The 25,199-nt window shown below is 35.0% G+C and overlaps 1 protein-coding gene across 1 annotated transcript; it reads left to right on the top strand.

The window, feature by feature from the left end:
• The first annotated feature begins 2,793 nt into the window (after nt 1-2,793).
• On the top strand, nt 2,794-7,042 carry LOC103991989 (protein NRT1/ PTR FAMILY 8.3). Its single transcript, XM_009411540.3, has 5 exons — nt 2,794-3,129; nt 4,499-4,604; nt 4,821-5,038; nt 5,134-5,684; nt 6,138-7,042. The coding sequence occupies exons 1-5, from the start codon at nt 3,076-3,078 to the stop codon at nt 6,934-6,936; spliced, it is 1,728 nt and encodes a 575-aa protein (XP_009409815.2). The 5' UTR covers nt 2,794-3,075; the 3' UTR covers nt 6,937-7,042.
• Nucleotides 7,043-25,199: the final 18,157 nt, after the last annotated feature.

Here is a 25,199-nt window from a genome sequence, read left to right as displayed (position 1 = left end):
GTATATAGGTATTTAAGGCAATAATGTAAAGTTCAACTGAAGTAAGGGTTTTTGCTTAAATTGATTTCCAAAGAGAAGAATCAAAAAGAGGTAAAATCGACCAAAGCTCGATTCTAACAGAATATGAGAGACATTCTATCAATTATTTAGATGACTATTTATGCTCTAATTTATACAATATATATATATATATGTATATATATATGTATATGTATATATATATGTATATGTATATATATATGTATATGTATATATACATGTATATGTACATATACATGTATATGTACATATACATATATATATACATATACATATATATATACATATACATATATATATACATATATATATATATATATATATACATATATATATATATATACATATATATATATATATTGTTATTCGAAAGATATGTCAATCTAGTTTTAGGTAAATTAAGTTTAGCATAAATTGGAGTTAGCTACAAGGAGTTACAAATAATTTCGTAGTAAAAGGTCTGAAAATATCAACTCTATTTTATTGAATCCATAGGGTCAATGAAAATAGATGTTTTCAGTTTGCATTTGTATTCTAAAAATTTCAAATCAGATACATATAGAAAGTATTTTGAGTCTAGCTACGAATAAATCATACTTTGCATGAATCTGAGTTCCCAACATAAAGTTATAAGCAGTTAAGCAATAAGAGATCAGAAATTACCGTATATGTTTTTTAGAATCTATAGGGTTAATTGAAATAGAAGTCTGAGTAAGTATTTAAACTCCAAATTAGTCAAACTAGATATCAAAATAAAGATCTTTGAGTCTACTTTCAAATGAATTAGACTATGTCTAATTCAGAGTTTAGAACTAAATGTTAGGTCTGAAACAATGCATAGAGGTCAGATTACCAAAAAATTACAGATTCATAGCTTTATATCAAAACAAAAGAAATATATGATTCTCAACTGAAATCTTTCAAAATTATGTAAAATTAAAATAAAAATAAAGATTAAGATTACTGTGGGATGAGATTAGAACACTTGCCTTAAAATAGTTTAAATCCCAAATATGAGAAAATTGATGAAAAACCTCAAGCTCTTCTTCTTCTCAAACTCACGTTGTCTACGGCTCTTAAGTTTTGTTTTCTTTAACCTTTCATCTAATTATTTGAGTTTTGACTAATACAAAAATTATAAGGTATCATGCATGCATGAAAGGGGCTAGGTGTCATCTTTAGAGCAAACATAAATAGCACCAACCTTAGGTTAGCTAGTGACACATGCCCATCATTTTTTTTTTTACTTAAATCTATATCTCTCATAAATCATATCAAATTTCTAATATTTACTCTTAGATCCCTAGCCATAAACTTTTAATATAATATTATTTAATATAAAAAATTATTAAATAATTCTCATATTTATAAATAAGTATTTATTAAATTTTTAAAAATGAAGGATGCTACAACATATGCTCTTACCAAGCCTTTATATCACTAGTAATTCCTTTTATTTTGGTCCACAATCAATGTCACTAATACGAGCATCACCTTGTGATGGTATATTAGAAAAAATATTATTAAAAAAATAAATCATGATAAAATTATGATGATCCTTTTAATATTTTGATACTATGTTATCATAATTCTAAATCATAGAAATTATGATAACTTATTATCATGATTCTATCAATAACGAAGATCATAATCTCAACATGATCTCCTACGTTATGAAATAATTTAGTAAATATTTTATATTTATTATTGATTGAGAAAATCATGTAATTATCATATTTTGTAATATCTCTTTATGTATATAAATTTATATTTATTATCAATAAAAATTTAACTAATCATTTCTTTATCATCTCATATGCTTGTTTAAGGGCTAAGGTGGACGTGTGCTTCGCGATCGATGAGGATTGAGTAATTTTAGTAAACTGATCTTTATTATCATGCCCAAGATGACTTTGTATAATGAGTTAACGAGGAAAATATTCTGCTATGGGTGAAATATTTCTTGTCTTACTGTTTATGGAGTATAGAGATTCCACGTATTAATGTTTTGGACTAGTATTCACGTGGCCTTATCGTTGACCAAGTCTCGTTGATGGTACTATCACATGTCGAGCTATGATTAAGAAAGAATATTTTTTCATTAATGATGAATGATGTAGAAAGATTTTGATCTCAACATAAAATTTTTACCAACCAAATTTAATAGTAATTTTCAAATATTTGTGGATGAGGTTTTAAATATGTCAACATCTGAAGTACGTGTAACCACCAGGCCCAATAACTTTGGTATAAAATTCTAAATAACTAGTAATTAATGGATCATCTTTGAGAATTTTTTATTTTTTTAACTATCTCCAATACTGCTTTAAAATAAGATTATAAAAAACTATAACATTAGATATTAAGAGTCAGATTGCAAAATAAGACATATGTATTCTTAGATATTACAAAATAAAATTGTAACATTAGATATTTAAAATAAATTGGTAGACCATTTTTTTTTTTAAATTTATTTTTTCGCATATATATCAACCGAAGGGAAAGATTTTAACCTTACTTCAGAGTTGGGGTCTCCCTACGTGTCATAAGATATTATTATCTTAGCACGACCTTTACGTCATTTCAGATTTTTATGATAATTTTTCGTATTTTTTTAGTTAATTTTTTTTTATTTATCTTAAATAAAAATGAAATATTTTAATGAGAGTGCTCCACCTCGTGGCCGCACCAAAAAATATCTCCGAGATGACAGTTGTCATCGTGCACCTTTCATGGCACCAAGGAAACGGTATCGCCATGGCTAATCATGTCGTAGCTGGCAGTGATGTCTCCTTCTTCCGTTGACCTCACCATCAGCTTGAAGAGAACACAGCAATCGATTCAATTTAAATCTAATCCATCTCGGTCGAACCAATTTGCGAGCTCTGATTTGGTCGGCCCAAATGGTACGGTATGAGCTCGTAATGATTGAGTAGCCGCCACCAACTTTGACCACAAAGCCCCCTTCTACTTGTTGGACTTCCATCTCCTGGGCGAGAGGCCTTCTTAGCACTTCCTGCCCTCTGGTTTCTTGCCATGGAAAATGGGGGTTCCTGGGAGGGAGCGCAAAGAAGGCCACTGCTGGATGAGGTACTGCCATCTGCTCAACTCTTCTTCTTCTTCTTTGTTTCATCCTTACATCTGGGTTTTCCTTTCTTTAGTTGACTAACTTTGCACTTGGATCTGAAATATGCTTTTGCTTTTCACAATTAGTACCTCCTGATACTTCATCTTGATTGATCCTTTATCGTCATTGCCGTCGGACCATCGGTCTGTTCTGCAGAACATGTATTGTTTCCGCTGACATAGGTTTGTGAGGGTCTCTTGCTTCGTAGATCGTTCTTACAGACATATTTTGGAAGCCATCACAGATGCCCCCCTTCCCCTTTTTTTTTTTCCAAATAAAATATCAGATTATATTACTCAAGTTACCTTGTGCAAGCTACTCTTCGGAGCACAAAAAAATAATCCAATTTAGTAGGCCAAGAAGACCTCAAAAAGTGAGAGGATTTAGTGGAGAGAGCAAAATGCGCTGAACAATCAGCGCTCCTATTCCCCTCCCTCCAAATATGACAAATTTTACAAGCTTGGAAACCCTTAATTAAGTTCAGTTCCAAATAGATCTTATAAGGTTATTAAGCAAGCTCCATGGTGGTGTTTCCTCCTAGTTGAGAAACTCGATGATGAGTTCGGGATCTGATTCTATATCAAGATAGCTGATGCCCTCCTCCAAGGTGCGCTCCACTCCCAATTTGATGGCCAGCAGTTCTGCCTCCCAGCTGCCGGAAGCCGTAAAAAAAAGCTACAGCCCGCCAACTTTCAAGCTCCCCCAATTTACAGATCCCTTTATTCACTGAATCAGTAGTTTGCGAAGGCAAGTCTCCAATTGAATGGATCTAAGTGGTTTCCTGTCTGGAATTATTGTAGAGTTAAAAGATCACCATAATCATTGAATAACCGTGATACCTTCCTGTGAATTATGAATACCATCTGCTGATGTATCGTCAGATTTGACATACGGACTGAGACACTGCAGGCTTTTTTCTGTAATTAGATTACCTTGCTCCTTAAAACCACATATAAATGCAACATGTAAATGAGGGTATATTTTACTGGAAATTCTTGGTGTAGATCAAGATCTCTGCTAAAATCATTGGATACCAGAACCCATTATATGTGCACATTGATTACAAGCATGGGCAGGCTAAAAATTCATGTTTCTCACTCTTAAGTTTGGTGATTATGGAGAAAACGATTATGAATATAATATATTACTCCGAAAAAGTGTTCCATAGAAAAAAAATGTACTAGTCACGTCAATGTTCCCCATTTGAGCAGAATAATATTCTGTGCCTATGATTATACTTATCAGTACTTCTATATGAGTTGAACTTAGAAGTATGATGCAAAAGATGATTCAAGATAATATACTTATTTGATACTTGTCCACTCATTTCAGAGTCATTCATCAAGTTGCTACAAAGATGATGAGCCAGTAGCAGTACATCAAAGGCCTCAGCAACAATGTGCACCTACTAACTACAAGGCACCACTCATTATTTTGGGTAAGATTTCAGTCTAGTTTTTTGTTTATAGCCCATTTTTTATCTCACGTCTCTTATCAAGAATGGTTAAAAAAGCTGCAACTTAACCGAGTGTATCTGTACATTTTTAAACAATAAATAAGTTAATTAGTAAAGTATATGCAAATTTTAGCAATCTTAATCATAAAACATCCTCCTCAACCAATAAACACTTATATGATTATGCTGGCATTGCAGGATTTTCATTCTTAGAAGGCGTAGCTTTCAATGGTGTTGGCATTAACTTAATTTTATATCTTCGTACTGTCCTCCATGGGGCTAATTCTTCAAATGCTGCAAATGTTGCTTCTTGGGGTGGAACTAGTTATTTCACACCACTGCTTGGTGGCCTCCTTGCTGACACGTATTGGGGAAATTACAGGACAATCGTCATATCCACTATATTGTACCTCCTGGTATGCTGGATTTAAATTTTTTGGCCAAATGTTCCTGAATTACATGGCCATTATCATAGATCTTGACTTTGCTTCTGCTTTATCAATCACTTTAGGGGATGATAACTGTTACTTCATGTGCTGCAATTCCATCATTGAAACCACCTCCATGTGATGTAAGCTCATGTCAACCTGCAACTGGAGCTCAAATGTTTGTATTCTTTTCTGGGTTGTATCTTATTGCCTTTGGGAGTGGCGGAGTCAGATCAGCTTTGCTTCCTTTTGGTGCGGACCAATTTAGCGATGGCGAGAACCCAGTAGAAATGAGAAAGAAAGTATCTTTCTTCAGTATGTTCTATGTATGTTCCATGTTAGGAGTGCTCATTGCTGGTACTTTGATAGTTTGGATTCAAGAAAACATCGATTGGGCAGTTGGATTTGGCATTGCAACCATATGCATGGCCTTAGCTTCTGGAGGCTTTTTACTGGGAACTCCGACGTATAAGTTAAGGATGCCAACTGGCAGTCCAATGAAGAGTATCATTCAGGTAATTGTTGCCACCTTTAGGAAGATGCACCTGGAAGTGCCTACCGACGGTAATCTCTTGTACGAGGTAGACAAGAATAATTCAGGGCAACAACATTTGGCACATACTGATGAATTCAGGTAATGTCTTGAAGGATGCTGCAACTAAATAAGAACTGTTTTTAGCTAAAACAATAAATGTAATTCCTGAATTTTGATGATCTCTATGAAGCATGTCTCAGAAATTTTATAGTAAGTAGTCAAGGCATTGACATATCGTGTACTGAAATCAGACATCACATGCTTGCCAAAGAGATGTGCAAAAGCTAGCTATATACAACATCAAAGCAATTAGACTAATTTAATTATGAGTTAAACTCTGTTGGCTCTCTTAATTGTGTGTGATGGTCTTCATTCATGTCTTTCTAACATAATTATGTTTCTCTCTGTAGAATTAGCACTATATTTTATCTCCAGCTTTTGATCTTTCATTTCTGATTTCTTTTCATATCTCCTTGAGCAGAGACTGGCTAAGCATTTGCAGATGATATTAAAGTTAAAAGAAAGGTTAATTTCTTCGTTTGTTATTGTCAGGTTCTTAGATAAAGCTGCCACTATTTCAGATACGGAAACAAGTAATAGTCATGCTCATACTTCATGGACTCTATGCACCATTACTCAAGTCGAGGAGTTGAAAATACTTCTGCGGATGCTCCCAATATGGGCGACATCCATCGTGTATTCAGCGGCATGCACCCAAATGAATAATACTTTCATCCAACAAGGAAGTGTGATGAACACAAGGATTTGGTCCTTTTCCATCCCTCCTGCATCCTTGTCCTCCTTCGGAGTGATGTGTGTCATGGTCTGGGTTTTCATTTACAATAAGATTATAGCCCCGGCTGTTCAGAGGTGCTCTGCAAGTGGAGCAGGACTTTCTAATCTGCAGAGGATGGGAGTTGGCCGTTTTACGATGATTATATCAATGACAACAGCAGCAATTGTTGAAACCAAGAGATTACAGGGAGTCAAGAATGGTCAGACGATGAGCATAGCATGGCAACTTCCCCAGTATTTCATCATCTCAGGCTCAGAGGTCTTCAACTACATTACGCAGCTTGAGTTCTTCTATGCCCAGGCACCTGATACCATGCGGAGCATCTGCACATCATTTGCATTGCTCTCAACCGCATTAGGAAATTACTTGAGCTCTCTCATCATAACATTTGTTTCTCTTGTTACAGCAAGTGGAGGGAAGCCTGGGTGGATCCCGGATGATTTGAACGAGGGCCACCTTGATTACTACTTCTACAGTCTTGCAGGAATGTGTGCAGTAAATTTCTGTGTTTATGTAGTTTTTGCAAGGAGATACAAGCTGAAGAGAGTCATTTAGGAAAGGAGAAGGTGAAAAATGTGTTCACACAACAATTTCTATGAAATTTGAACATGTTAAAATTTCTGTAATCGAATTATTTATTTAATCATTTAAGGATTTGATATATTGTGAAGATAAAACTACAAACAGATGAGATGAAGTGACCAGTTCTAGGTGTTCCAGCCATTTATAATCAAAACCCAGATCCTTGTGGGGGTTCAAGTGTTACAAATTGAGACATTTATGTGCCTCATGAGTGTCAAACACATATGCATGTGTTATGGAAGGAGTAAAAATAAATAAAAAAGACTGTCAAACGCTGTTGCTGCTGACTGCTCTAAATTCTGTACATCTGCTTTTGATCCATGTAAGGCAATAACTGTGAAATTTGAAAATGTTTGTATCCACGTTGAACTTTGTAATCAAATTCTTTATCTAATCAGTTGAGGATTTTTATATGTCGTGGACATAAATTACAAAGAGTGGGGTGAAGTGAGAATCAAAATTCAGATCCTTCTGGGACACAAATTGAGGCATTTATGTTACTGAACACAAGATTGTAACATAATTGAGGCATTCAATTATATTGTAACATAAAGTTGTGTCAAGGGGAATGTATCTTATCTTACATAAGTCTAGTAGACTATTAGCATATAATTGATACAATGACGATTTAAACCTGAAGAAAACTGGATATTTCGTAACAGTAACGACATGAAATAATACAAAGGTGGCTCGATCAGAACCGCACATAATGAAACTTTCAAGGGGAGGATGATGTACAAATAATACAAACTGTCAATTAAATTTATTCCATACACAATTATCAAATAAATTTACTTATTTGTTAGAATAAGGATTGATGGGAATTTTGTACACACACACACACACACACACTCCACAGTTAAAAAATTGATAACTGGGAATTTTATATATATATATATATATATATATATATATATATCATTCTACAAATAGAAAATTGGAAACAATTAAAATTTTTTTAGAGATTAGATTTTTATGATAACAGTGAAAATATTGATAAGTCATATTCTTATTGTCACTCCACAGAAGAACCCTACATGAGATTTTCACCTTAAGATCATTCCAATGACATACATAAACTGAACCAATAATTGAGATAAGTAGAAAAATTAAAATTTTGATAAATACAGATGCGCCCAATACATGGAAACTCGTTGATCATAAAAACAACAAAAACTAGAAGAAACATGTAATAGGAGATTCAAAGTCTCAAAGCTCATCTCCCATTTGAAAGATTAGATCCTACGTAAACTATCTTGGAGACATATTGCATGATGTCAACAAATTAGTGTAGTCAGTCAGTGCCATGTATTATGTTCTGCATAATTCATACCGCTCTACGGAAGAGGAGAAGATTGGAAACTTTTCATCAGCCTGTCTTCTTCTTTCTTTCTTGGCTTTGTAGTTCATGGCATAAAAAGGAACAGCTTCGTGATCTCACCCAGAAAAGAGTTCATTTTTTAAGAAGAAGAAGAAGAAGAAGAAGAAGAATAAGAAGAAGATTTTTTAGCTAATAATCTTCTTTAGCCTAAAGCGATAAGATGCTAATGCTTTGCAGCGCATCCTCGGTGTACTGTGGATTTGAACTCCCTGCACCGGCAACGACTCTCTCGCGGAGCAGCCGCAGAGCCCTCCGCCATCGCCTTCGATCGTCTCCTGGGCCGTCGGAGAACAGCACACGGTTCAATCGGAAGAAGAAAAGCCTCAGGGAGAAGATGGTATCGGCGTGCGAGCCCGACGTTTGCACTGCAAACGGCAGCTTAAGCAGGAAGAACCACAAGAGGGCGACATGGAGATGGCAGTGTCCACCGCCACCGCCACCACCTGCAGCCAACAGCTTCAGCTTCAGCACCGCCATCAGGCTCAAAGCCATGATCCCTTCTTTTGCTATGATGAGAAGAGCGACGAAAGGTTGCAACAACGTCACGTACAAGTCCTCCATGTCCGTCAAGGACCGATTTATATCCCATAATTGGGAGTAAAAGAAGCATCGGAGCTTCCATGAATTCTTGGATTATGTGCTTTATTGGATGCCATTAATTGTCTCAATCAGGACAGCGGATAACGTTGTCTCCAACGCAAGCATTCCATCATTGCACAACCGAGTTATCTTTTCCTTTCGAGCGAGGCAATCGCACTGCGACATTATTGCACCTGATAACTCCATGTAAGAGATGATACCACCCACTGCTTGACCGGGAAATTTGAAGCCTTTGTCTCTAGTATTCGATCTATTATTTATGTTAGTGGAGATAAAAGGTTCGAGAAGTACAGATTATGAAACCTTATGATGTTTGGAGTAGTGATGAGTTTACCGACTTCTGGAGCTTATGATAATTCACAGTGTATGAAGCAATACTTGTAAGCTAAGCTTTGTCATTAGTGTCTTCTCTCACTTTGGAAGCATAATAATTTGTCTTGGTGGAGGGTTTAAAAGGCAAACATTGAACCGCTACTTAGTAATTAGTTTGTGAAGATCCTGTAGCATGCAGTAATCGATCGATGAAGCTGATTCTAATTTACTGAACTAGTAAACTTAAACCCATGCATGAAAAGCAAGCAGGATGACTTTCTACTGCACATTATGAGAACATTAGATAGAGACCTTGTGAACTCTCCTTGCTAAGATCATGGTGGCAAGCGGTGCAGTGATCATGCACTTTAAGATTGAAGGGAGATAACAACGGAGCCTTCTGGAATAAGCAACTCTCCACAAACATTGGATTCTTTATGAGAGATGACAAGGAGTCAACAAAAAGGAAATGTAAAGTCAGCTACCAAGAACTTGTATGTCTTGTTTCTTGAGCAATTAATGTCGAGTTCTGAAGTGATATGTCCAGATCAGCTGCAGCACAAATGATGGAAGATTAAGTTAACTGGAGGAAAACAGTCTCGTCTTCTTCCAACATAAAAATCATGGTGTGATCACCAGTTCCTTGTTGCGTCTTCATACAAGTCAATCTCGCTAATACAAGATTGTCTAGCTTTCTTCTCTCATGGATTATGGATCTGCTGTAATCCATTAAATTAAAGCTCGAAAATTGGTATGTAGGAGTCCTTTTTTTTTTTCCTTCTTTTTTTGTGGCACATAATGCTCATTATTAAGAAAAAAAAAAGCATAAAGAGAAGGAAACGAGGGGAAGTGAAAAGGAAATAAATTAGAAAATGTAGTGTGAGTTCCATGTGGTGGAAAGAAATGATAAATTTAATTGATGTTAAACAGGAGAAGACAAGTCAAAGAAACCTTGTTTCAAGAAAGAAAAGAAGAAGAAGAAGAAGAAGAAGAAGAAGAAGAAGAAGAAGAAGAAGAAGAAGAAGAAGAAGAAGAAGAAAAAGAAAAAAAAGATGATGGACCTTGGATTCTCTAATGATGATATTATTCTCGTGAATGACAAATATCAAGAAAGAATCCCCTCCACAAAGACCACCAAGTATGCAAATTATTGATGTTGTTCTATCACTCAAACTTAATGTTTTCATTTTTGACCTTAGAAACAAATAACACCAATTATTGCTAAAAAGATACATATAGGTTAGCGATATGATAAGCATTAAATGATATTTATCTTATAAACATATGACGACATTAATTGTCATTGGTAGCATGCACATTAGTACTATGAATTGTGTTTGGAGACTTCCTACATGCCTTGGATCACATCAGCCGACCCACAGAACAGGAAGAGAAGACATCGATTTGGTCTCGATGGCCACCTAATATCATGTTTGTACTGTTCTTTCATTTAGTGAGATGGGAGAATAGAAGAACTCAAATATTAAGATACAACTTGGAAATACTAAACAAGGGTGATTTACTTCAATAGGAGACTAGAGTGAGAAACTCTAATGATAGTGAGAGAATCATCATGGATGACGGGAGAAACCCCACCATCCAAGACTCCTTTGCCTTTGACTAGATTGGCCTCGTCTTCGAGTGTTCTTCGCTATCTGCTAAGCCATCCTCTTGGTACCAACCTTTGTTAGTCCTAAGGTAAAAAGTCTTGGATGAGTTCTTGGCCTTACGAGTCGTTCGCTCCTCCTTTATTATACGAGGGCGTTCGGGCAATTAATTCCTTCGGTCCAAAAGGGTCGACGTAAGCTTCGACTCCACCTTCGAATGCTCCACCCTCTTATGTGGAGAAGCTCAGGCCATCAAGGATTACGATAGAATCTCTCTTAGGCATGAGGAATCTTTGATTATGCTTTTTGTTCTAAAGATGATTTCACCATGACTTTTAATATTATTAATCAAACTAAAGGTTTGATTGAAGATTTTTTTTAATTTATTTTTTGAAGATGAACCATCGGTATTAGGAAAACCATGGTCTTTATCATCGGTTGGTCGGTTTCTTTGACGTCCACCTTTATCGGACGTTATTCATACTTCAGTTTGTCAACTTTGAAATTTGTTTTCTCCCTGTCAAATCATGGATATGGCTAAAGAGTTTTTTTATATTTTAATTTTTCTTAGATTGTGATGTTCTCAAGGTTATGACTAAAAGTTCATTGACTATTCGAGGGAGGGGAAACCCTATATTTGATAAGGAAACCCTAAGAGGAGATTTTCTAGGTTTGTTGGTCTTATGAAAAGCTTTCCTTTATATATTTCATTTGTGGGAGCGTGGGGCATAGAAACTTCGAATGTCCAAAAGAAGCTGGTGATAGATCCATCAAAAGAGGTAGTGAGATTTACACTACTACTACTAGAGAAACACCATCACAAAGACTGAATGGATGGGCTGTGTGTGTGCAAGGTGGTGTTGTGGAGTCGAACTTTTGTCAATTCGTCGTCCGAGCAAGTTGGCTCAGTGTAAGCCACTATAGCGAATCAATTGGTCTATGGGCCTTAGATACGCATTCACAGTCGACTTGTCTCTAGGGAAGACGATGGCGTGGACTCTAAAGAAGAGGTCATATGCCATGCACGTGGTGATAAAGCCAAATGAATCTTTGGTCAAAAGATCAAATGACTTGGGTGACTTAGCTAAGGCCATTAACGACTACACAACTAGATGATAATGGGAAGAACCTCTCGGGGAGTTACAACTAGTGCTAGTTTTGGAGCAAGATCTAGCTAGACCTGAGCCACAATAATAAGGTGACAAAGCCTTCAAGGGACGATGATGTGGATGGGTGTTTCAATTGGTGACTACATGAGCCTTTAACAAAAGTCGATTATGCCATTAATGTGGGGCAGGTCTTGATGTCTTGTGGAAAGTACACCCTCATTGAAGGTGCACATGGCTCGAGACCTCCTTAGGAATGCACAATAGTTACAGTCCTCTCACTGCCGCCAACCTCAACTTCAATAGAGAGGGAAGATGGGGAGCCATTATCCTCCTCTTTTGCTCGGTTGGCAAAGAAGACTCCATAAATCCTACAAGGCCTTCTCTCTATTAGGAATTGTTCTACGGTGTCTTTAGTAGAGCCTTTGCAAGAGGAATTGGTAGAGGCCCCGCTCCTCCTCTAAGAGAAGATCATCTACCCATTCATGTTTGGAGGCAAGCTTAAAAATAATGAAAGCATGAATCAAAAGCAAAAAGCTTTGACAACGAAAGATGAAGTCTGCCTAATCTTTGGAGGTCTCTCGTATGAACAAAATAACCTTAAACCAGGGGATTTCATCTAAATTCGTAATCTCATAATGAAAGTGATAAATTGAAATTGCAAGGCCAAACGTAGACCTGTGAGGGACTATTTGACCTACCTATTTATGCAATGTAATCCGAATGTTATTCTACTGTAGATATCATATATGAACATGAAGTAGGCTAAGAGATTTACTTTGTCGTTAAGGAAAAGTATGAAGCTGTGTTACACAAATGGCGAAGGGTGCTTCTAGGGGCTTTATAATGAATGGCATGGAAGACTACAATGGTTTTTATCTAGGTGATTTTTTTCCATGCTCAGTGTGTTCGTACTATAGTTCAAGTTCGTGACTCAAATCTTTGGATTATATCAGTTGTTTATGCTAATATTTGGAGCCCTTTTCGTAACAATTTTAATGTGTGACTGAACCATGGTTTTGTTAATCATTGTTAGCTTAATTGGTTTGATAATTCATTGATTTTTAATTTATCGAAGGCTTGTTTCAATCATTGCCCATTGTTTTTTACTGTCCTTGATTTCAGGCCCTCCAAAAAGAGGCCCTTTCAATTTTTCAACTTTTGGATACAATATAAAAAGTTCTATGAAATGGTTTGGTCTAATTGGGTTTCTCATAATACTAATCAAATTGGGTCTAACTTTTCTTTAACTTATCCGATCTTAGAGATATCCTATCCAAATGGAACTGGTCCTATTTGGGTAAGCTTAAGGAGGACATTGTTGCTACTCTTCGAATTGAAATGTCTCAACTTAAATTTCTATAAGGTCCTTTCTAATGAGAAATCTATTGCCTTGTCTTTATAATAAGTTTAAGGCTATCCTTTATCAGCTCAACCGTTGGGCTATAGCTAAAACCAAGTAGATTGAGAACGGTGATCATAATTCCAAGTGCTACCATAATCTCATTACCCTTAGTAGACTTTTGAATAAATTTTTTTATATTGAACATATGGCTCTACTGTCTCAGCTTGATATCATCGTAAAAGTGTCTGTTAGATTTTATCAGGATCTTTGGAATAATTTCATTATCTTTAATATTGTTAAGATCAAGAGCGGCACTAAGAGGGGGGTGAATTAGTGCAGCGAAAAACTTTCACGATTTTGAATGACTTTGTTTCAATTAAAACCGATTTTGACGAAAATGGTTTTGATTCAATCCGTTTCGGAGAGAATTTGAACTTAAAAGCTTTTCGTAAAAGTATAAGAGAAGATTAAGGAGATTTGCAGCACAAATGAAAAGGATCGATTTCATAAAATCTTCATACGATTAAAAACAATATCGGAAGGTGTTTACTTGAAAGCATATGTGAGACATAGGTATAGTAAAAGCACAGTAAGGAGGAGAGACAATTTGCTATAAAAGTAAATTACTCAAAGTAAATGCAAACCAAGTTTTAGAGTGGTTCGATCAATGTAACCTACATCCACTTTCGGATTCCTCCTCCGACAAGATCACCGGCGTCCACTAAAGGTATTCCTTCAATAGGTGAAAACTAACCACCTCTTACGGTGCTTTCTCCTTTTCACGAGTTTAGGAGAGAACTCTTATAAGTCTCACACCTCTTTTGAATGATTTCAAAACTTAGAAAGGGAGGAGGAGAACTCTAGCACTTGTTTACAATGCTTTTACACCCCAACAACTCAAGGTTATCTCAATGCTTTCATCCACTTTCATACAGAAAAGAGTAGGGTTTTTATAGGCCTCAATGACTTTAAAAATGGAGCCAAAAAGTGTCTCATCTCGGATTTTCGGGGTACTGGCGGTACCACCGCTATTACTGGGTGGTACTACCGCTTGTATTCTGACATTGGGTGGTACCACCGTCTTACAGGGGTGGTACCATTGCTTGATAGAGCTCGGAAACTAAGCTTTGGCGGTACCACTGCTGGCAGCAATAACTGTCAATGGTACTACTACCCAGTTTGGGCGGTACCACTGCCCAAACCACCTAGGAGACTAGGTCTTCTGGGTAGTGCCACCGTCGACCATGTTTTCAGGGGCTGATTGGGCTATTCAATCCGGCCCAAATCAATCCTATTAAGGGCCCAATTGGCCCCTAATTAAGTTAGTAGGATTATCCCCCAATCCTAACTTAATTTATGCTTTAACTATGATAATTAAGATATGATTACAGTACTTCTTGTCCCGGTGCGTTAATTGCTCTTCCGGTGTTCTTCCGGCGAACATCTGACGAACTCTCGGTAATGCTCTGATGGACTCCCGGTAAGCTCCTGGACTTTACAACGATCTTCTTGGTAAGTTCCGACAAGCTTATTAAGCAAGCTCCTGGACTTGTCGGTTGGTTTCGGTAGAACTTCCGACGAACATCAAGACTTCCGTTGAACGTCCGGACTTCCGACGAACTCTTGAACTCCCAACGTGATCTCGATTTTGATTTTGGCACAACACCTACTTTATATCTTACTACTATCATAGTTAATCATGCACACTTTTCTCAACATATAGATTAGATCAAATAAATTACAAATGACTTCATCATCAAAATTCGAGATTCAATAATCTCCCCCTTTTTGATAATGACAATTAATTGATGACAGAGTTAACCTTAACTCTCCCTATCTATATGTCATGCTTGAGAAAAGACACTCTTAAATTCAAAGCCTTTGAATTCAAGTATTAAACTGATAAGTTAGATTCATTTAAACTTATCAATATTCACATCATGATCTAACATAAGTACAATGTCAAGTCATGACATCTATTTTCAAGTAAGATATTTCAAATATAAAAGATGACAAAAACAGCAATTCATGGCAAGATATCATTTTTAAAATTACAAATTAAGCTCTACATATCTTATATGAAAGACATTTATTAATTTGATATGATAAAATATGTTTTTGTCATATTTTAACTTATGATATCTTATATGAAAGATATTTATCAATTTGATATGATAGGATATGTTTTTGCCATATTTCAACTCATGATATCTTCTATGAAAGATATTTATCAATTTGATACGATAAGATATGTTTTTGCCATATTTCAATATGTCTCAAATGATAAGCACATAAGCATTTATAATAAGATACATTACATACATTATCATCAATTTACCACAGTTTGGTATAATTTCTCCCCTTTTGTCATTAACAAAAAGAAAACAATTAAACAATGCAAGTAAAGATTCATGTCACATTTCAATTTGTATTTGACAATACCAATCATATTTCTTGCATTCATGACATAGTATCATTCAAAAGTTCTCAACATTAAATGTTATCAACATTAAAGCTATAGCTTCCATCAACTTCTCCCCTTTTTTTCATCAAGACTTTACATGAAGAAGAAAAGAAAGGAGAAAATCCATTAAAAACCAACTTTGTGAAATGATTTGAATCAAGTCAAAAATGATAAAAGAATTTCATTAAATCATGCTTCAATTTTCATAAGGATCAAGATATTCATGTGAAATCAAATCCTCACTCTTGCAAGTGTTAATCTCATACTAAAAAATTCATATAGATTTTCTTTCATTAAAAAAGAATTCATATGAAAGAATAAAAGAAATTTCATGAATGATCACGTTAAATTCATTTCTCATAAAAAAATTCACAAGAGTGAAATTCGTAAGAGATGCATTTGTCAATGAATTTCATGTATCCAACATTATTACATGATAGAGCAAGGATATGAAATAAACTTGATATGGTATTAAACTCATAAAAGTTTCATTTAAGAAGATAGTCCGGAAAAGAAATTCACCAAATTCATGCATTCAAACAATTTAACATTCTTAACTTCGCAAATGATCATCATCATCAAATAATGCGTCAGGTTATAAATACCAAAAGTTGAATATATCAAGGAATTTATTTAGTTAAAAGATTTATCAAGTCTAATTCTTAGAGTGATGCATTCATCAAAGTAAGCACAGAATTTCACTATCAGAGTAAGCAACATAAGATTACAATATAAAAGAGATCACAACGAAATTTTTGCATTAAAGTAAGCAGCATTTTAAGATTACAAACAACAAGGTAATCAACATAAGATTACAACATAAAAGTAAGCATAATAGAATAGAGAGATTTTATTCACTGATTATTTAGGTGGTGGTGAGTTAAAATGTCTAAACAAAGTATTAAACTATCAGTGAATCTACTGTAACTCAGTTAAGATTTGATCTTGGCGTTGTTCAAGTCGATCTTGGCGTTGTTCAAAACGATCCATCCGAGTCCCTATATCGTCAATAGATGAGGGAGGTGCTTGCTCTACTAGAGGTGATTCCTTAAAGGGACCAGTTGGAGGAGATTGATTACCCCTAAAAATTGGTGTTTTAGATTCTGGTTCAGGTTATAGGGGATTAGTCTTTCTAAGCAGTCTAGTCCGTATACCATTTCTGAATGTGCATCTCATCCATCGAAAGTAGATTTCTATTTATGATACTAAATTTATCTAGTTTTATAACTTCTTCTTCGGGTGGAATGTCAATATCATAGATATAGAGTAGTCTTGTGATTAAGCCACTATATGGAAGCATCATGTCCCTTTTTGATAGTTCTATCATGTTTTGTTGGATTAGGTAACCAAAATAATTGTTATATCCCTTCATAATCCAATACATAGTACCTAATTTCATTTGACTTACTTCATTATAATGATATTGTTTTGGGAGAATGATACTTATCAAGATGTGATGAAGTATTTTGGTGCTTAAAAGTAGTAAATGTTCATAGCTTTTTGGAAGAATCGTTAAGTTAGGATTACCAAAAATTATTCCTAAGGCATCAATGGAAGTAGTCCCAACTATTTCTTCATCCCATTATCCTCTAAAATAATATCCTCTTTTTTTTACCGGAATTCCTATGATGTTACAAATTGTTCTATCCGTAATGGATATATGATGTCCTAATAGATAGGTAGATATCATTTTATTTTCATCTACATGTAAATTATTGTAAAATAGCCTAACAAGCCTAGGGTAGATGGGTTCACTTATTTGAATGATTGGGAGAATGTTTAGATTAGCAAACCATTGAATGGGTTCTAAGTCACTTAGTTCCTCTAAATCAACATATTTACCCTTATGAACATTCCTAGACTCTATGGATGAAAATTTAAGTGCATGTTGATTAGAATCAAAAAGTAAGGAGTCATAATTTTTATCTAATCTCCTCTTTCCTTTGTCCCTAGAGGATCTTTTAGAAGCCATAAGACTAAACACATAAATGATGAGAAAACTACACATAAGAGGCTATCAATAAATTGAAAGAAGAGGTTTGAGAATTACCCTTGCAGTGATCTTCTTGAAAGATTGAGATTGATCCTTGGATTTGAATAAGAGGAGGGTTTCCTAGAGTTTCTAGAGGATGATCAAGGATAATGAGAGGTGGAGAGATTTTTAGAGGTGTGAGGAAGGAATGTAGGAGGGCTTGGGGTCGGTTCTACCGCCGGCCCTAAGTGCCTTTTTATAGGGCAGAGGTTGCGGGCGGTGGCACCGCTAGCTGGGTGGTGCCACCGCCTATAGGCAGTGAGCACTACTCACATTGGTGTGTGTTGCTGTCATAGGTGATTCTAATTTTACAACATTTTTATTGTTGTGAAGCACACAAGCTTATTTACATCATCATGTAAAATTCGTATCATAAGAGGAGAAGATTCGTATTGAAGATTGTACATTCATGATTCATCATATAAAATGCATACTATACTTAAACATTATATAGAACTCGTATATAAAAAAAAAAGCATACTATAATTTTATGATTCACCATATAAAATTTGTACGCAAGCATCGTAATAACTCATATGGAAAAATGCATATAGTTCATTGCGCACACTTTAAGATCATGATTTAAGTGAGTGATCCAAAGAATTAAGAAAAGTCTAAAAATGAAATTTAATAAATTCATTATCTTGTTGGATAGAATTTGATCCGGAAAAAAAATTGAGGGAATGTATCCGATAAATTTAGAAATCCGGAAGAAGTGAGAAAGGGAACTTATGCATATGAATTCTTATAAGTATTTATCACATAAGATTTTAAATAATTATTACATCATGATCTTATAAGTATCATTTTGTAACTAACAGTTTTAATTCTTATGATCCTCTTTTTATTGTTTTAGCTAGAGAGCTTTATGAGTTATTTTGGATCTCTGGTCATAAGCTTTGAGCATCCAAAATCAAAGTATCATCTCTTGCTCCTAGCTTGTGATGGTGCATTTTTCTACAAAAAGAGATATTTTTAGGCACCCATTTGACCTTGGGTACCTCAAAAATCGAACTACACAGCTTATCTTGTTGCATTGAGTCATTTGAGGTTCTTTTAGGAACCTAAATCAATTTATGTGGACTATATCTCTTGAATGAACATTTGTATGTAACATGTCCAAGTTTGCAACAAAAGTTGCATTTAGTGTGAGGTGATACATGCAAGGTATGGCCTTTAATAAAGGTTGTTGGATTTTGGTGAGAGCTACTCACAAATCCGATTCCACCTTTTTTTATGAACGTGACCCTTATTGGCAAGGATCATGTTCAAGCACTTACTACCAACCTCAAATTTCTTCAAGGTTTCTTTGAGTAGCAAGTTTTCATTTTAAAGTATTTCTAGTTCATGGCATTTTGTGTAGGAAGCTAAGCTATTTTCATGCTCAATCTTTACTCTATCAAAGTCGCTAATAAGAGAAGTATGTTTCTTTTTCAAAAAGTTATACATTTTACTCAAGATTATACATTCATCAAATAATTCATGAAAAGCACTTGAAAGCTCATCGAAAGTTAAATTTACATTTAATAAACTTGTTACCTCATCTCCAGTAGCTATTAGCACATAGTAAGCAACTTGCTCGGTATTGATTGGCTCCTCTTCTTCGGAAGCATTTGAGTCATCCCATGTAGCTTTGAGAGCCTTCTTCTTTGGTTGCCTCCTATTTGCTTGAGGACATTCACTCTTGAAGTGTCCCGGCTTCTTGCATTCATAATATATCACTTGTTCTTTTTTATGTTTAAATTTATTTTTAGTATCATTTTTAAATTTATTTCTTTTTATGAATCTTTTGAATTTCTTTATTAAGAGTGTCACGTCATCATCAAAGTCCTCATCATTTAAGTATTCTTTCAAGTGGTCTTCTTGTGTTCTCAATGTCATATCCTTTCTGTTCTTTGGAAGGGTGTCCTCAAGCTCTTCATAAGCTTTATATATCATTTCATAGGTCATTAGTAACCTAATTAGTTCTTCAAGAGGAAAAATATTTAGATCTTTTATCTCTTGAATTACCGTTACTTTAGGATCCCAACTTTTTGGTAGGAATTTTAAAATCTTATTAACAAGTTCAAAATCTAAGAAACTTTTGCCAAGTCCTTTTAGAGTATTGACAATATCCGTAAATCGGGTGTACAAGCCTCCAATGGTCTCACTCGGTTTCATTCGAAACAACTCATAAGAATGCACCAAAAGATTAATTTTTTACTCATTCACTCTACTAGTGCCTTCATGAGTCACTTCGAGTTTGTGCCAAATGTCAAAAGTCATTTCACAAATTAATACTCGATTAAACTCATTTTTATCTAATATACAAAATAAGGCATTCATAGCCTTGGCATTTAAAGTGAAAGTCTTCTTCTCCAACTCATTCCAATTGTTCATTGGAAGAGAAGACTTTTGAAACCTATTTTCTATAATATTTCATAATTCAAAATCCATTGAAATTAGGAAGATCCTCATTCTAGTCTTCCAATATGTGTAATCCATCCCATTGAATATGGGCGGACGTATAATTGAATTACCCTTTTGGTTGCCGGTAAATGTCACATGTCTTAGGTTTTAAACCAAACGAGAGTGAACCTTGCTCTAATACCAATTATTACGATCAAGAGTGGCACTAAGAGGGGGGGGGGGGGGGTGAATTAATGCAGCAAAAACTTTCACGATTTTGAATGACTTTATTTCAATTAAAATTGATTTTGACGAAAATGATTTTGATTCAATCCATTTCAGAGAGAATTTGAACTTGAAAGCTTTTCATAAAAGTGTAAAGAAGATTAAGGAGATTTGCAGTGATGTAAATTGCACAAATGAAAAGCGTCGGTTTCATAAAATCTTCGTACGATTAAAAACGATCTCGAAAGGTGTTTACATGAAAGCGTATGTGAGACGTAGGCATAGTAAAAGCATAGTTAGGAGGAGAGGCAGTTTGTTATAAAAGTAAATTGCTCAAAGTAAATACAAACCGAGTTTTAGAGTGGTTCGGTCAATATGACCTATATCCACTTTCGGATTCCTCCTCCAACGAGGTCACCGGCATCCACCAAAGGCTTTCGATCGGTGAAGACCAACCACCTTTTACATCACTTTCTCCTTTTCACGGGTTTAGGAGAGAACTTTTACAAGTCTCAAACCTCTCTTGAATGATCTCAAAACTTAGAAAGGAAGGAGGAGAACTCTAGTACTTGTTTACAACACTTTTACACCCCAACAACTCAAGATTATCTCAATGCTTTCATCCCCTTTTATATTAAAAAATAGTAGGGTTTTTATAGGCCCCAATGGCTTTAAAAATAGAGCCAAAAAGTATCTCATCCAGGATTTCTGGAGTACTGGTGGTACCACCATCATTATTGGGCGATACTACCGCTTGTATTCTGACACTAGGCGGTTCCACTACTTGGCAAAGCTCGGAGACCGAGCTCTGGCGGTACCATCGCCTGAAAGGGGCGGTACCACTACTAGTAGCAATAACTACCGGTGGTACCACCGCCCAGACCACTTGGGAGATTAGGTCTTCTGGGCGGTGCCACCATCGACGATGTTTTCAGGGGCTGATTGGGCTGTTCAATTCGATCCAAATCAGCCATGTTAAGGGCCCAGTTGGCCCCTAATTAAGTTAGTGGGATTACCACCCAATCCTAACTTAATTTACACTCTAACTATGATAATTAAGACCTGATCACAACACTTCTTGTTTCGGCGTGTCAATTACTCTTCCGGCGAGCTTCCGGCGTTCTTCCGGCGAATATCCGATGAACTCTCGGCAATGCTCCGGTGGACTCTCGGCAAGCTCCTAGACTTTACGACGATCTTCTTGGCAAGTTTTGATGAGCTTCTTTGGCAAGCTCCTGGACTTCTCGGTTGGTTCTGACAGAACTTTCGACAAACGTCCGGACTTCCGACAAACTCTCAAACTCCCAACGTGATCTTGATCTTGACTCCGACACAACACCTGCTTTATGTCTTACTACTATCGTAGTTAATCCTACACCTTTTCTCAATATATAGATTAGATCAAATAAATTATAATTGACTTCATCATCAAAATCCAAGATTCAACAAATGTCCCCTGCCCTTTTGGCCTACATTGTAGGTATTAATGAGGAGGATGGTGATGTTGAATCTTGGATTTTGATAATGAAATCAATTAATAGTGTTTATAATCTAATCTGCATTTTGAGTAATACGGACTAGTTTCGATCATGAACAAATAATTAAAGTAGGAAGAATCAATATTAGGACAGAGTGGAATATGTTAGAAGATTGGATGTCAAGCCGGAGGATCGGTCGACGTGTCGGCAAAAGATTTCGTGCCATGAGTTCGGGCATCAAGCCTAGAAAGGCGGACATTGTGCTAAGAAAATTAGAGTTGTGGAGGTCAATATGTCGATTGGGCAAAAGTCCAAAAAGAGGACGATGCACCGAAGGATTGGACGAAGTGCCGATGAACCAATGATATACTAGACAACATGTGATTAAAGCTTTGTAATAATTATCTAAATCGAAGTAGTTTTAAGTTATAATTGAGTTAGAATTAGGTCAACTCAATTACGAGCCAATTAGGCCTATGTTGGGGCTATTTTGGGCTAAGAAAAAGGTCCATTCAGTGACCCAAAAGTTGGGTCAGGCTGTGGCACTACCAGCCCAGGTGGTGGCACCACTAGAGGTTCAGTCCCCAAGATAATCTCCGAGACTATGTCACGTGGTAGTACCACCCAATGTCAAGCGATGGTATCACCCAGTGTTAGAGTTGTAGGCGACAGTATCACCCAGCACAAGCGGTGGTACCACCATGATTCGGGAAACTTAGGATGAGACCTTTTTTGGCTCCATTTTTGAAGTCATTTTGGGTCTATAAATGCCTCAGCTATTCCTGCATGAAGTTGCAAGAATTGAGCATGAAATTGAGTTAAAAAATGGGGAAAGAATACTTGAGAAAAATTATAAACTCTCTTAGGATTTAGAGTCTTTTCCTCCTAGAGTTAGAAGTTATCTAAGGGAGGAGTGAGGTCTAAAAGAGAGGTATAAAGGTTCTCTCCTGAATTTGCGAAAAGGAGAAAGAGTTTAAAAGGGTATTGATCTTCACTCATTGAAAGAAGATTAGTAGTGGAAGCCGGTGGCCTCGAGTGAAGAGGAATCGAGAGTGGATGTAGGTCATGACGATCGAACCACTATAAAACTCGATTTGTATTTCTTTTATGCTTTTCATTTATACTATAAACTGATTTACTTGCTTATTACTTTCACTATGCTTACGAACACGCTTTCAAGTCAAGCATCTTTTCGATATGATTTTATCTCGAATGAGATTTTTGAATCGTTAAGGTTTTTACGAAAGCACTAATTCACAACCCCCCCCCTCTTAGTGTCAACTCGGTCCTAACAATTGGTATCAGAATAAGGTTACTCTCAATTTAGTTTAAAACCTAAGAGATATGACTTTTGGCGGCAATCAAGAAGGTAATTCTATCATACGTCCTCCCATATTTAATGGAACGAATTATATATATTGAAAAATTAGAATGAGGATTTTCTTAATTTCTATAGATTTTCAAGTTATAGAATATTATTGAAAATGAATTTCAAAAATATTTTCTTCCGATAAACGATTAGAATGATTTGGAGAAGATGTTCTCTTTGAACGTTAAAGCTATGAATGCTTTATTTTGTGCTTTGGATAAAAATGAATTTAATCGAGTTTCTATTTGTAAAACAACTTATGATATTTGGCATATACTTGAAATCACACACAAAGGCACAAGTAGGGTTAAGAAGTCAAAAATCAATCTTTTAGTTCATAATTATGAATTATTTTATATGAAACCAAGTGAGACCATTGGAGACATATACACCCGGTTTATGGATGTCGTCAATGGTCTAAAATCACTTAGTAAAAGTTTTTCTAATTTTAAACTCATTAACAAGATATTAAGATCCATTTTAAAGAGCTATGATCCTAAAGTAATTACAATTCAAGAAGCTAATGACATAAACAAGTTTCCACTTGAAGAACTTATCGGGTCTTTGATGACCTACGAAATAACTTATGTAGCATATGATAAACTTGGGAATAACCTTTTGAAGAACAAGAAGGATTTTACACTTAGAACAAAAAAGACAACTCGAGCGAAAGCTCAAGTGATGATGAACTTGATCTCATAACAACAAAGTTTAAAAAGTTCATAAAATAGGAATCAAAAAATAAAAATGAACTTAAAAAGAAGAGGTTATCAAAGAAGAAGAAGAAGAAGAAGAATACACTCAAGGCGACTTGGGACAAATCGAGTACCTCCGAAGACGAAGAGAAAACCAACAAAGACAAAATGGTGAACTATGCCTTGATAGCTCTCAACGATAAGGTAAATGACTCACTCGAAACTTCTTTATCTTACTATGAAATTACTTGATGCTTTTTATAAGTTGTTTTTAAATTAGTTAGTAAAAAATAAAAAAAAAAATATAAAAAATATCATGCTTTTCTTTCTAGTGATTTTGAAAAAAAATTAAAAATTTGAGCATGACAATTGCATGTTAACTCCTAGCACTAAACATAAAGAGTTAGATTCACTTAAAAAGAAAAATACATTTACGACAAACAAAATGATTTTGATTGAAAATGCTTTATGTTTAAGGAAATTATGTTTGATGATTTAACGATGCATAATGATGTAACGATATAATAAAAATGTTAAAAGTTTTGACACCATGCTCGATGATTTTATAATATGTATGAGAATTTGAAGTAATGATGATTTAAAATCTTATGTTTTGGAATTATGTATTATATTTTTTATCTTGATGATTTTTGTGATAAATCTTATTTTTCGATTTTAAACATGATGTATGTTTTAATTTGGTATAAAAGACAAAGACTTCCATGTATGAAATAAATCACATAAATTGAAACAATTTAAAAAGAAATATATTTTTAAAATATCTCTACCTCTATCTTATTAGTTTTTCAATAAGAAATTGATAAATCTATTTATGTCATTTAGAAACCCTTGAAAGTAATTTTGATGATTTGATAAATTGAATAAGTTAAAAATAATGATAAATGTTTTGAAAATAAATGTTTACATATGCTTGATGGTTTTACATTTTAAAATTATACATGATGAGTTGAAGTAATGATAGTTTAAAAAATATTTACTAAAATGCATGAATCAACAATCTTTTTGTCACATGAATCATGATTCCTTCACTTGATGACTCGATATTTCTTATACATGAATCAATTTCTCCTTTCTTCTTATCATTTACTAAAGAGAAGATTTTTTTATGAATAATAATTTTTCTTATGAATTATAACTTGAATTTTTTTAATATATGAATCATGATCTTGACAATTTGAGATTTTTTTAACATGAATCGAGATATTTTATTCTC

The sequence above is a fragment of the Musa acuminata genome, chromosome BXJ3-7 (assembly GCF_036884655.1).
Source record: "Musa acuminata AAA Group cultivar baxijiao chromosome BXJ3-7, Cavendish_Baxijiao_AAA, whole genome shotgun sequence".
Taxonomy (NCBI): Eukaryota; Viridiplantae; Streptophyta; class Magnoliopsida; order Zingiberales; family Musaceae; genus Musa; species Musa acuminata.
This window is presented reverse-complemented; position numbering and strand designations above follow the sequence as displayed.

Excerpts from the sequence above, each read along its gene's own strand:
- LOC103991989 (XM_009411540.3), top strand. The coding sequence starts at position 3,076 with ATGGAAAATGGGGGTTCCTGGGAGGGAGCGCAAAGAAGGCCACTGCTG. Across the intron at positions 3,130-4,498 it reads GAAGGCCACTGCTGGATGAG|AGTCATTCATCAAGTTGCTA; the intron begins GTACTGCCATCT and ends CACTCATTTCAG. Across the intron at positions 5,685-6,137 it reads GCACATACTGATGAATTCAG|GTTCTTAGATAAAGCTGCCA; the intron begins GTAATGTCTTGA and ends TGTTATTGTCAG.